This window comes from Nematolebias whitei, chromosome 22 (assembly GCF_014905685.2).
Source record: "Nematolebias whitei isolate Nwh7 chromosome 22, NemWhi1, whole genome shotgun sequence".
NCBI classification, from domain to species: Eukaryota; Metazoa; Chordata; class Actinopteri; order Cyprinodontiformes; family Rivulidae; genus Nematolebias; species Nematolebias whitei.
In genome coordinates, this window is record NC_056519.1 from 14,863,718 (window position 1) to 14,878,258 (window position 14,541).

The 14,541-nt window shown below is 37.6% G+C and overlaps 1 protein-coding gene across 1 annotated transcript; it reads left to right on the forward strand.

The window, feature by feature from the left end:
- The first annotated feature begins 2,705 nt into the window (after positions 1-2,705).
- lum (lumican) lies at positions 2,706-9,156 on the forward strand. Its single transcript, XM_037696083.1, has 3 exons — positions 2,706-2,806; positions 3,662-4,540; positions 8,187-9,156. Exons 2-3 carry the CDS (start codon positions 3,667-3,669, stop codon positions 8,339-8,341), a joined length of 1,029 nt encoding a protein of 342 aa, XP_037552011.1. The 5' UTR covers positions 2,706-2,806; positions 3,662-3,666; the 3' UTR covers positions 8,342-9,156.
- The last annotated feature ends 5,385 nt before the right edge of the window (positions 9,157-14,541 follow it).

Sequence of the window (14,541 nt, forward strand, 5' to 3'; positions counted from 1 at the left end):
TGCAGACATGTTCCTGTTTTAGTATTCTACGTCGCTTTACATTATAGTGTGTTTCATTTTGTTTTAATGACATTTTCTTTCATTTATTCTTAATTTCTATGTTTTCTTTTGATTGTCTACTGTTGTCTTGTCTACTGTTATCATTCTTAACAGGTCTCTCTTGAAAATGAGTCCCCAAGGCTCAATGAGACTAATCTGTATACATAAAGGTAGAATGTCCAGAGGAGGGATAGTGAGTATATTGGTAGAAATGCAGCTGCCAGGAAAAGAGAAATATAGATGCAGTTAGAGAAGACATGGAGTTTGTTAACGACAGAGGATGCAGAGGACAGAGTGAGATGGAGGAAGATGACTCTCGGTGGTGACCTCTGAAAAGGGAGCAGCTGAAAGAAGTTTAAACAACTCTTCTCCTGCAAACCTCCAGAACATGAATTAGCAGCTAAAGAAACACGGTAGACAAAACAGAGTTGCGAATGGATATATAACAGTTTTCTTTGGACAATGATGTAACTTACCACTTCCAATTTAAAAATGAAAAGTCTAGCTTTCATTGAAGGAGTACATATCACCCATCACTTTTCATTTCACAGTTTTAAACGTGTGCTGAGAAGTGTAGCGGGTAGAAGTTGTTTTGGTCCAAACTTGTAAATTATGTGCTCTAATGCAATGTTGCAAAATGTATTTGTTCAATATTCTTCTTTCCTTTCATTCATTCATTCATTCATTCATTATCCACAGCTTCCTTTCTGGGTCGCAGGGGTTGCTTGTGCCCATGTCCAGCAGTCACTGCAAAAGAGGCAGGGTACACCCTGGACAGGTCGCAAGTCCATCACAGGGACACATAGAGACAAACGAGACAAACAACCATTCACACTTATGTCTCAAGTTCTACCACACCAAAATTATCCCAATGGAAAACAAATATTATTGGGTTTTATACAGTCAGCTAGCAGTGGTGGCCGTTGGAAATTGGGTTGACTCCAAATGTTAATGAGTTGTAGACTAACCAAGTATTCAGCCATTACTTCCTGAGCGTTTCATCACATTATTTTAGGTGGTTCATGAAATACTTTGCTAAAAAACAGACAGTATGAAACTCCAGTAATTAATGTCAGTTTTAGAAACAGATCAGCTAATACTTGGAGTATGTGTTGGAAATGACACTTCACCTAATATCAAACCAAGTTTTAGTTCAACATCTGTAAAACTGACTGACTTATAGCCGTTCAGTGTTTGCTAAGGTTGCTTAGTTGTGGTGGCCATTTCAAGTGGAGTTGACTCCAAATGTTAATCAGATGTAGATGTATGGCCAATTATTCCTTTCTAAGTTTCTGTCCAGTGATTCATGATAAATTTAGCTAATTCTATAGACAAACATACAAAGACACAGGCAAAAACATTTTTGACTATGCGTTTGGTGGCAGGAGACAAAAGTAATCAAGGATTCAAGGTTCTTTATTTGTCATTCCACCACATGTGGTGGAACGAAATTATGTATACAGGGTCCCAGTTACATCCAACAAAAGTATTAAAATGTAAAAGAAAAACAGTAATAAGATCAAAGGTATGAACTAAGAAAAACGTTAATAAAAATACACTAAGCACTAGTAGCATGTGCAAGACCAAGTATGTGCAAGACCTTGCTAAAACTCTCCAAACTATGACTGTGGATGCAGAAAATGAGGGTTTATTTCAAGAGAAAGAAATTTTTAAAATATAAGAATAATTTTTTCATTGTTATACAAAATGCTTTTTTTGCTATTATGGTGGTTTTGGGTGCATGGAGTGTCTGCCAGATTTTGAAAAATCTGCAAAAAATGTATATACTGAGTTAAAAATTTAGGTAAAAGTTTTCCGCGCATGGAATGTGTGTCTAAAGATGGTTCCTGAGAATGGTATGTGTGCAGAGTACCGGACTGCACTGTGAACAATTAAACCCAGGTGTCAGCTCTCAGTACGCATTGATGTTGTGATGGAAGTCCAACGAATGAAAAAAAGATTTATCCATTTTCTCCCCCAATGTTCTTCACCTTCATTGAAAGTATCAGTAAGACGCATTTCTGGACAATTAGCGGTATCGTTTCACTATTGATTGTAAAGTAAATCTGTACCCTAAGGAGCAGGAATTTAAAGTGTGTAAGAGGAAAAATGTAAGGCACTAAATAAAAAGCATGATTCATACCTCATACACACATATGGGATCAATTGGATCGCCTTCAACTTACCATTGCCTAGGTTTTCTTTTTAAAACAGTGGAAAATACCATTTTTCCCTCAAGTATTATGCAAGTCTGTCTTGGTTTGTTTTTAAACCTATTTTGTCATATTTTCCTAAGTCTGTTTTAGAGATTCATCAGTTCAACTGGCAGACAGAAATTGCTTTTGCGTTTTTTTTCCACAAGACTTTCTCTCCTCTATTAGATTTATTTTTCCAGGACTAGCTTTCCAAGCTTCATGGGATGGTTTTGCTCACAAATACTCACAAATAATTGTATGAGGAGGGAGGGAAGTCCCAGGGATGCACAAGCAACATATTTGGAATCATTTGCAAGTGGACATAGGAGAAACTGTGCAGTTTTTGTTGCACCTGCTCTTAATTAGGTAACAGCACTTTTTAAATTCATACAGATCACACCCTGACTCCCATCTTCTCCCTTCCCTCCCCTTTCTTTTTCAGTCTCTCCATCAACCCCCATCACTCCTCCCCCTCGCTCCTTCTTTGTCTCTAAATTTTCTCCAGAGACTTCCAGTTTTTGAACACCACACTGTTCTTACCTCCTGGCCTTCAGTTCAAGAAAGCAGCACAGGTAAGCTTAGCGTGGATTTGAAATTTCCTGTTTAAATATTCATCTTGATTCCTTTTTTTCTGGATGGACGCTTTGAGCTTCGGGGCATAGGCTGGCACTACACATCAAAAATATTTGTGCATGAAATATGAATATGAGAGTTGAACCATATGCATTTTAATGGCTTAGCCTAGAACTTACAGGTTTATACAGATGCCGTTTATGACTTTGAACACTTTTGGATCCTGGTCTTTCTGCATTTTTCAGGAGTCTGGAAGTAATCAAGCTGCAGTGCAGGGTTGAGTTTCTGCATCTATCATCATGAACTAATGATTCTTTAGATTATAGTGTCCTATTTATTGTAGATCAAAATCATTGGCCAACAAAACTGCAAGAGTCATAACACTTAAAAAACAAAAACAAAGCAAAACATTGGTGGGATATGTTTTGGAAAATGTGTTGCACACTGGCTTTTAAATCTGCTGCAGTTTAATTCATGATGCATCTGTATGCATCTGTAAATGTTATGGAAGTATGCACTGCAATTTGTTTGACATGGAAACTCGTCTACTTATAAAATTCATTAAAGTGTGGGTGTGGCCATTGTGCATGTTGCAGGGCAGGTTTGAAAGTGCACCCATGTGCATATTTCACCAAATATAACTATAGTTGCTTATAAATTACTTTATTAAAACAGTTTGCTAAACTTAGAACTACTAAATAGCCACGTTTTTTCATTAGGCATCTGTCTATAACAGGGTTTTCAGAGAAGGTGTACATTTTATAAAAGGGTACGATTCAGCATGTGTTTCTTTGTCCCTTTAACTTTTTCATCTTATATCTTGCCACCCTCTCTTCCCTTCTTCCCCCCTACAGAAGCCATGTTTTCCCTCCACATACCCATCTTGGCTGTTCTGGTCAATCTTGCCCTGTGCCAGTATTATGACTACGACTACCAGCCAGTTTCCTTGCATGGGCCATCAGGCTCCAACTGTAATCAAGAATGTGACTGTCCCATCAATTTTCCAAGTGCCATGTATTGTGACAACCGTAAGCTGAAGTTTGTCCCTGTAGTTCCAACTGGGATCAAATATCTGTATCTCCAGCACAATAATATTGAAGAAATCAAGGCAGGAGTGTTTGATAATGTCACTGATTCCCTGCGCTGGCTGATACTTGATGACAACCAACTTACCAATGCTAAGATAGAAAAGGGCACGATTGACAAACTCACTGCTCTGGAGAAGCTATTCTTCAGCAAAAACAACATCACAGAGCCAGTCATCCCTCCCTCAAAGGTCCTGGAAGAGCTAAAGATGATGCACAACAAGTTGACCAAGTTCCCTTCCGGACTCCTGTCAGACAAGGAAAACTTGACCTCCATCAACCTTCAGCAGAACGAGCTAAGCTCTGAAAGCATTGGAGATGCATTCAAAGGGCTGAAGAAGCTGCTGTCCCTGGATGTGAGCCACAACAAGCTGAAGAAACTGCCAGTTGGACTTCCTAGTTCACTGGAAATCCTCTATGCTGATTACAATGACATTGATAAAGTTGGAGCGGGATTCTTGAAAAAGCTGCCCTCACTTCGGTACCTGAGGATCTCCCACAACAAGCTGCAGGACTCCGGGATCCCCTCTGGAGCATTCAATGTGACTTCACTGCTGGAGCTAGACCTATCCTTCAACAAACTGCAGTCTATTCCCGAAGTCAATGAGCAGCTAGAGCAACTTTACCTGCAGGCCAATGAGATCAACAGTAAGTGTTGATTTTTACTCAGTACAGTATTTTAAAAGTTGGTCTAAACAGGAGAAATGTTTTCCCGAACCAAGAAACAAGTCCAGTTACATTTAGTTCAAGTAGTTGGAATCAACAATAATCCTAAATGCTTTTAAACTAAGGTTTTAAAACTTTCTCAAAGATGAGCAGTTTTTGTCACATTTTCTGTCATTTATGGTACAATGTTGGATGTTTACACTGAAGATGGCCACATTTCAAATAGTCAAGTCAAGTCAAATGGATTTCTAAAGTGAATTTCAAATCAACAGGTCATTACAAAAGTGCTGAATAATAAAATACAAAGGCAGACAAATTAATTTAAAAGCATCAGAAGAAAATAAACATAGAACACAGAACAATAAAATACTAAAACAACTCACTCGGTTTAAAAAAAAATCTGCAAAATCTGATGGGTTTTTAAAAGAGATTTAAAAACAGGGAGTGCGGAGGCCTGTCTAATGTTGGGGGGGGGGGGGGGCAGATTGTTCCAAAGTTTAGGACCCACGACTGAAAAAGCCCGATCACCTCTGAACTTCAACCAAAAGCAACTGATCAGATGATCTCAGCACTCGAGAAGGAACATAAGGTTGAGGTAGGTCAAAGAGATATGACGGTGCGAGGCCCTTTAGGCATTTATAGGTCATCAGAATTTTAAAACCTATTCTGTAGTGCACATGGAGACAACGAAGGGAGGATAAAACTGGTGAAATATGCTTGACTCTACGAATTCCCAAGAGCTGAGTTGCAGCATTTTGGATGAGCTGGAGATGTGAAAGGGAAAACTGACTGACCCCAATATAAAGTGCATTACAGTAATCAAGTTGGGTTGTATTGAAGGCATGGACAATTTTTTCCATGTCTGGTTTGGTCAACACTGACTTAAGATTAGTTATTTGCCTTAACTTGAAGAAGCTTTTCTGAAAAACAGAGCTATCCGTTTATTACACAAAATCAGAGTCTAAAATCATCCCCAGATTTATAACAGATTGTCTGAAATATGACTCAAGAGGAGGGCCATGGTTTACTGGGAGAGTGTCAGCAGTAGAGCTAGGGCTGAACCCAACTTCAGTTTTCTTATTGTGAAAACTCAAAAATATTTGAAGCCATCCAAACCTTAATGTCATCAAGACATTTCAACAGAGGGTGAATGGAGCAAGAACTATTATTAGGTGTAAAGGGCAGATAATTCTAACTATCATCAGCATAACACTGAAACGAAAGTCCATGTTTCCTCAGGATAGACCCCAAAGGAAGCAAGTGCAATGAAAACAGAAGCAGCCCAAGAATCGAGCCCTGCGGAACCCCACAGGGAAGAGGTGCTGAAGTGGGTCAAAAATTATCAACATCAACACAAAAGGTTCCGTCACTCAGATAAGAATGGAACCAATCTATTGCTGCTCCTGTAATCCCAACCCAGTACTCATTTTCACAACATTCATTTTTCACAATATGTAGCTAATTTACCAAACTGATGTCACACTGTGTATTTTGTTGTTGTGCATGTTTGTGGTGCTCTTCTGTTTATGAAATTTAGGCCTAAATATGTGGAGATTGATTTATGAAGTTGCTTGAATGTTTGATTTATGAACATTGAATATATGAAACAATATTAATAAGTCCATCTATCCATTATTTATCTTTACCCACTTCTTCCGTTCTCGCGGGGGTCACTGGTGCCCATATCCAGCTATTACTGTGTGAGAGGCAGGGTACACCCTGGACAAGTTGCAAATCCATCACAGGGCCATAAGTCATCACAAGTAAAAGTGTATACAAAGTCCAGCCAGTCAGATGAAAGTGTGTTTTTATGGAAGTAGGGAAGTGGAGTTGAGATGCTCGGCAAAACTGTTAATTTATTTTCACTTTATTTCAGGGTGAGTTGCATACCATTGTTCAACACATTGGTCTACAGTTTAACATTTCAGTCTAATACAGGGTGATAATTGGCTCAACCCCCTATTTGAAAGAAAAGGCATTTATTTTGATTTTGCTCATTTTTATCTCTGGTCCCTGAGTTCTTAGTTTTAAAATATCAGTAACATTGATCTCTCACAGTCTTTTCATCAAAACAAACCATTTTGTTTTACTTCCTCAGCTTGTTGTTTGCCCTAGTTTTGCTTTTTGCGCCATCTTTTGAACAGGAATGTGATTGGCTCAACATCGTTCGCAGATAAGTTGACAAATCGGCTAGCCAGGTAGGAGTGGTTCCATTTCAAGCGGCGTGTCAGTCGAGTACCGTCACAGATCCAGAAGCTAAACTGGTTAAACCACATGACTGGTGTAAACAAAACAGTTAATTGTTTCCAAGATCCACATTTTATAAAACAGTTAGCAAATTAGCTGAAAGTGATAAACAGTGCCTGTTTAGAACATGATTTATGTTCACAGTAAGGGATTTCTGGTATTTTTTTTATTTCTGTTTCACATGTATGTTGTCAGCTGTTAAAGGACATCATCCATGACTTAAGGTGACACCTTTTCCCACTGGAAAATGCTTTTCTCTCTAATGAAGATTCCTTCCATCCATCATCTTTACTGGCTTTTTCCTTTTAGGGTCACAGGGGTCACTTGTGGCCATAACCGGCAGTCACTGTGCGAGAGGCGAGGTACAGCCTGGATAGGTTGCAAGTCCGTCACAGGGCTCTATTCAAGACTGTGTACAGCTATTTTAGTGGAGTACTCAAGTAAAGTTATGAAAATTTCCATTGCATTAGGTCCACTTAGTACAATTTGATAAAATCTAGAATGTTTGCCTTGAGTATTCATAATGCTGCACAAGAATTGAATGATTTGGCTTTTTTTTTTTTTACGCAAACCTTACTTAAGAAAATCAATTCATCCAACAATAGTTTGATTTCTAAAAAGCGGGCATGGCTCAGGGATTGTACCAAACAGATTTAGCGTTAAGGGTTTGGACATCCGCACTGAAGCACAGTTATTTTTAACCATTACTCCCCCCGAGCAGATAAAGATAACAGCAGTTGAAATGCTGTTTTTCCCTCAACAAATAGTTGTTTTTTTTTTGCCATTTTCTGCATCTTTGAGATGCTTTTGTACACTACATTGTAGTGGCGCATTCTTACAATAGTACCACCAGATGCCTCCAACACCAACCTCTGGGACCTCAAAGTGAAGCTACATGCTAGAAGATCACACCAAGCAACTGTATAGCAACGTGCAAGCGTGATTAGTTGGCATGAGGTCTAGCATGCCAACTCCTATTTAAACTTCAACGGCCAAGTCACACTGGTACACCAAGGTCACATCATAGATACTTTGCTGCCATGAGCCACATGCTACACCCAGGACCCAGTTGCCACCATGATAATCACTCACCATGAACTTGCTGTATTTATGACTTATCACGTGTAATGGGGTATCCACCATGTTACGAAGATCTTGCTAAGATCCTCTACAGACCATCCATGTTCTGGCTGATTTTTTCAAACATCATAGCAGTGTTATGATTCAGTGTGAAGAGGACCTTTAGCCACACTAGATAAATGTTTTACATGAGATGACTCAGGCATGTAAAAGATAAATATATTACTCTGTATTTGGTCAAAACTTCTGATGTCCAGTTGTAAAATGGTCCATTTGAATGTTTGTTTTTTATCATCTACAGAGTTCGACCTGGCAAGTTTCTGCAAGTTCACTGGACCCCTCAACTACTCACGTCTCAAGCATCTGCGTCTGGATGCCAATAACGTCACACATGGCAGCATGCCCCCCGAATCTGCCAACTGCCTGCGTCAGGCTTCAGACATCATGTTTGAATAAAGGCCGCCACCAGATCGACGAGTCCGCTTTCTGCTGCCACGACAAAGCTTAGAGCGCACATGACCGTGCACTTGTGACACAAGCATTATGGAAATATGTAAAATTGTTCATGTTGATCGTGGTAATTTGTTTAAAGATGCAATAAAAAGGAATGATGTCAACTGTTTTCAAAATCCATGTGTAACATATCCAGAAATGTGTTCAACAGATTTATCCAAACGAGCATTCCAAATATTTGTAATATTTGGAAGTACGACTGATATTGTCATCTTTGTGGAAACAAAGACAATATTGCAATAGACAATAAAAAATGGAAGGAGGTATATCATTGGTTGTATAAAAAAAAGTGCATGCTTACACACTTCAGACATTCCAAACTTGATTTGAGTTTTCCCAAATATAGACCCAACAGATATGTAACTTTGATGTTTCTTTTCAAAGTGTTATTTTGTTGCATGTTTCAATATGTTGCATGTGTGTTGGCTCAATTATTCAATAATTGCTGTGCAAAGAGCCAACTGTGGAGGACTGCATAAGTGAGAAAATGCAAAAAAAGCAGGGCAGACAGCAACATCTTGAACGTCTCAAACCGTTTTAAAAACCGTGTTCTGAATTCATGCATGCCTGCATTGTATTTAATCTTTTTAAACATTAACTGCTTGATGCCCAAATGACATTTTTATTACCAGTAAATAAACAACCACAGACTAAGAAATATTTGCTGTTTATGAAACCAACAATTATGTTTTAGGCAATAAATAAAATGCATCGATGTTGTGCCTAAAGTTGCATCCTATGTACACCATAGAAAACTACGTCAAGATTTTTTTTGTTTTTCTGTGTAATTTTCAGCTGTCATATTTGCACCCAATGGCTAAGTTAAACTTAAAGCTTTTGCAGTTAAAGTGCTTTTATTGTAACGCTGTTTGCCATGACAGATAAATGCTTCCTGCCAGCACTGCATCAATGTGGCTCCATTGTCATGTTACAGTAATTGATTTTATTCATACTTGATTATTGCATTTAGTGTTTATCTCTTCAAATTTGGGGCCTTTGACTGGAATTGACTGGGAAAAACAAATATGACTGAATGAACTTTGTTTTTAACGGATTTGTATCACTTCTTAAGCCTTCTATAATAATTTTTGGTGTTCATGGAAACTTAAAATTATAGGTAAAACACTTTAGTCTACATAACCTTGAATGTTTTCTTTCTTTCTTGACTTCTTTGTTTAAAATTGCTATTTGTAAAACATGCTTTATAAAAAGTTCAATTTGTAATTCATGGCTTTTTTGTGTCACAAGATGAATTTATAATGGTTTACAGAAGGATAAACAGAATCAGGTGGTAAAATAAAAGACTTGAATTATAGCTTAAATCTAATATTTTATTAGATGAACAACAGAATATCATTGCAGTTGTCTAGATGTTTTTCCAAAGTAAAATAAATGTTGCCAATGATCAGAAGTTTAAAAAACAATATTACTGTTTCATAAACGTAAATTGTGAATGTTATGTAATTCAACATAATATTTTAATCTTGGTTGTTGAGAGCTTTGTATGTTAGAAGTAAGATTTTAAATTACCATATTTTCTGAATTTGACAGGAAGTCAATGGAGAAAAGCTACAACTGGAGAAATATGATTTCTAATTCTCATCCGAACTCTAGGAAAAACATTTCGGATCAACTAAATACTTTTAAAATGTTATTGGCCATCCAGATAATAAGCAATTGCAATGGTCCAATCTTGAAATGATAAGTGCAAGGATCAACTTTTCTGCACAAAATATTTCTAATATTAGTGATATTCTGCAGGTGGAAGAAAGCAATCCTGATAACATTTTGAATGTGGGGGTTAAATGAAAAGTCCTGATCAAAATCTGGTCAACGCTCTTTACATTAGAACTGGAGGCCAAATTCAGAGGAAGTGAAAGACTGCAAACCACGTTCCTGAGATGCTCAACTCAAAAACCACAACTTCTGTCTTCTCTGAGTTTAAAAGCAGAAAATTGAGACATCCAGGTTTTTATGACTCTAAGACATGCTTGTAGTCTAAATAACTGAAGGGATATATCAGGTTTCATGGATAAACATAAATGAGTAGCATCAGCATAACAATAAAAATGTATATTGCACTGTCTAGCAACTTTACCTAAAAGTAATGTACCAAGCATTGAACCTTGAGGAACTCCACAACTAACTCTGGTGTATGAAGAAGACTGAACAAACAGGAATTTATCATATTTCAAACCTATTCAAGAACAGGAACTTCAGTAAAACTGGCTGACATGTGCTGAAACCATTAATTTGCTGTCAGTTTAATGAATAAATCAGCAGTTGTCTGTTATGAAGTGTTGCAGTGATACCACTTGCTCCTGTCATGAAACACTGGGCTGTTTTTAAAAGTTTGCTTTAGCTAAACCTGATGTAGCAAGGAGGTAAAAAATACTCCTCCAACTTTCACCTCCATTAACACGTTAAGTTTGCTTAATAGCTTTTTAAAAACACATTTCACATGTTTTTATACCGTTTTATACTAATTTCTAATCTAGGACCATTTCCTCCTCTTCCGTGTTGCCCTAATTTAAATCCAGAGTAGAGCGCCTGCTGCTTGTGTCTAGACAATAAAGTCCTTCATAAAGCTGTAAGCCACAAATCTTCCCACTTGAGACGGTAGGTGAAAGTACAATCAGCTTCTGCAGCCCGGAGGCCTAACATCAAGGATCATCCTTCAGTCCAGACCTTCTCCATGTTGGAATTCGGATCATGTGTCCATCCATCATCAACCTGATATGTTTACTAAATTTTCTCTAACGATATTGTTTTTCATTTTACACTTGGTTCATGCAAAATCACTCATTTTAAAAATTTGTTACTTTTTGTTTAGATGAGCTTTATTGTATTTTTCAGTATTTGTGTAAATGTCTCCTCCAGCCTTTCAGCTATGAATACTATCATAGTATTGACGAGTCATAAAGATCCTTCACATTTAAGTCAGAAGATATGTACTTTGGAGGTTTTCTGGGCACTTACCACTGGGAAGATACCACAGGGCCAACCCAGGACTCAGTGGAGGGATTAAATATACTCTCTGTTATGGCAAAGACATGAGATCCTCCAGGAGGAGCTGGAGAGTGTTGCTGGGAAGACGGAGGTCTGAGTTTCTCTCTTGGACCTGCTGTCTTTGCGACTTGATCATTAATAAAAGGTAGAAGAAGGAGATGGTACATTCTTTCATGTAGATTCTCATCCAGTTTGTCATTCTCATTCCAGCATTCGGCAATCCTAAGTGGTTCAACAGAAGGCAACTTGATTTCTTGTCTTGTTTTATCAAGACCGTTCTCCATCCAAAAGATCAGGCTTCATAGAAATGTCTATGCTAAAATCTCACATAATGCATCCAGTGATGAGCTTTGCTTATCGTCTGAACAAGAATACGTGGACAAACTAATATACTGTATGAAATTGTATTCCAGTTGGGCTTAAAAACAAGAAGAAATATACGTGCTATTGGTTGAAAAATCAATGTGTTTATGCCTTTGAATAAATAAATTAGTTCAAAGGGACAATAAAATGTGTTCTATCAGATTGTACTAAATCGTAAAGTATTGTTGATATCAAAGTAGATTATATTTAGAGGATGAATGTGTCAAATTTTCTCAAATTACTTTGCCATTACATGCCATACTATCTGAAAGCCCTGCAAAGACAGATTTACAATTTGAGGCTTTAGACAGTGACCCCCATGCAGACATTCTCAGCGGTAACACTTCTGACAAAAATTATAGTTGTAAAAGAACGAGTGAATGTTCCATTGAAACCTGGATGTGAATGTCTGAGTACAAACCCTTAAGCTTTTCTTTAACCTCACCTGTCAGGCTAATAACACACCCCTAGGCCTGGGTTGAAATGAACCATAAAAATGGCCCCAGACTCATAGGTGAAAGGTATAACCCCCACAGAAGACCAAAAGGTCAAGTTGGGTGGAGCTGCAACACACAGAGGACCTCAGGTTTTACAATAAAATGGAGCAAACAAAGTGAAAAAGGTGGGGGGAGTAAACTGCTGGACATCCCCAAGACGCACAATCGTACTCCCACCAATAATCCATGCTCCATCCTCATGGTTCACCAGTGTGCAAGGTGCAGCGTTGAGAGAATTGAACATTAGTCCAACCAGGGACACCGAGAGCAGACAATCATCAGAACAGACCACCTGGCTGTTGGCAGATCCCTCGTGTCAGTGAAAAAGCAGGTAAAAAAAAAAAAGTGTCTTTATTTTATCATGAATCTGTTGGAGAGAGAAGGGACAAAGATTTAGTTAATTTTCTTATTTATGTGATTTGATTTTAATATTTTATGTGTTTTCTTTGAGTCATCTGCTTCATGGCTCACAGGTCTGGTTAAGCAAAAATATGTTCTCGCGTTTTGATGATAATTTTCACAATAAACTATTTATAGACAGTTTACTTGTGTTTTTTTTTTTTTTTTTTACATTTTATAGGAGGGAAGGTTCCTTTTTGGGGGGTTCTTAAACACCAAATCTCTTGGTAATCCATTTTTACTTCTAAACCTTTTGTTTTCTCGCATAAGATTTATTCCTAAACGTATTTTCTCTCAGTGTTAGAAACAGCACAACAGCGCTGACTCACCAAAGTTTCAAAGGCATGAGGTGGATTTTAGAAAAGCCTTTGACTGGAAACAATCCTGCAAACTCTTACAGTGCAAATAAAAGTCTTTGTGTAATTATAATCGCTGGCTCAGTATAAAAGACCCAGGCAGGAAATTAGCTCTGTATATTCCTCTGCATGTGTTTCTCCTTAGTCTGTCAGGCAGATTGTTCTCAATGCTTGTTTTTAGTAAACATGCATTCCATTTTACAGAGCTCTGTGGAGCCCCGAATCAACAGTTTCAGCATCAAATTTACACTCAATAAGTTTTTATACTTTTCTACTGTGCATGTAACATCTAAAGTAAAGAAATGTGACATTTGCATTAGTATTTCTCAAATCTTTACTAAGTTTAGCATACTATATATGCTTCAACATATTTAACTATATTTGATTATTCTTCTATCAGTTTGCATATCAGTGAATTACTTACTCTCATAACACTATGCAACTTCTATTTACCTATAGATACAAATGATGAATTCATAAAATGCAGAGACATACATCAAGCTTTTACAGTATTGCTAATAGTCTTATCAGCCTGATGCCATCGGTGTTCTGACTTGAGCTGAAACTCTCTTTTATTAGTGGGGATGTCGTTCTCTGATACATCAATGGTTGAGGTGGTCTTCTATTTGGAGGTGTTGGTTACAAGTATTAACTGTTGGGAAACCCTGAACCCCCAGTTTGATCATTTGTGGGTGATTATAGAAAAAAAATGCAATAAATAGCTCAAATTTACAATGAGAGTTTGTATTTCTGTAAGTTTAAGGATTATGTAGTGTTAAGTTCTTCCATCCATTGACTATGGTGACATTATTTATATGAATGCTCCTGCAAGCACCCTGCAGATGGACGCTGTCTATCATGGTGCACTAAGATTCATAACTGGCTGGAACTACCATGCCCATCACTGCACCCTGTATTCACTGGTCAACTGGACATCATTAACTTCACGCAGACTCTCTCACTGGTACATTTTCATCTTTAAATCACTTCTTGGTCTGCTGCCTCCATACATCTCCTCCTACATGTCATGTTGTCAGTGCAGTTACAGTGTGCGCTACCAAGACATCATTACCTGCAGTGTCCCATCAGAGCTAACCAAATTTAGCAAAAGGGCCTTCTCCTACTCCACTCCCGTTTCCTGGAACACCTTGCAAAAAGATCTGAAGATCTCGACCTTGACCTCTCTAAGGGATTTTAAACAACTGTTAAGTTCACTAAAAAACCAATGCAGATATGTTCCTGTTTTTAGCATCTTACACGGTTTATAATGTAACATGTTTTTTTATTTTGTTTTATATCACTTCTTTTATATACTTTTCATTTTATATGCTTTCACATGAATGTTTATTGTTATGTGTACCTCATTTATGGTTTTTGTTTAAAACAGGTCTCTCTTGTAAATGAGTCCTCATGTTTAACAGTGAGACTAACCTTTATAAATAAAGGTTGCATGAATGAATGAAGTGTTCTACAAGTGTTGGACAACTTGAACTGTTTAAGTATAAATGTTGGTTAGTCA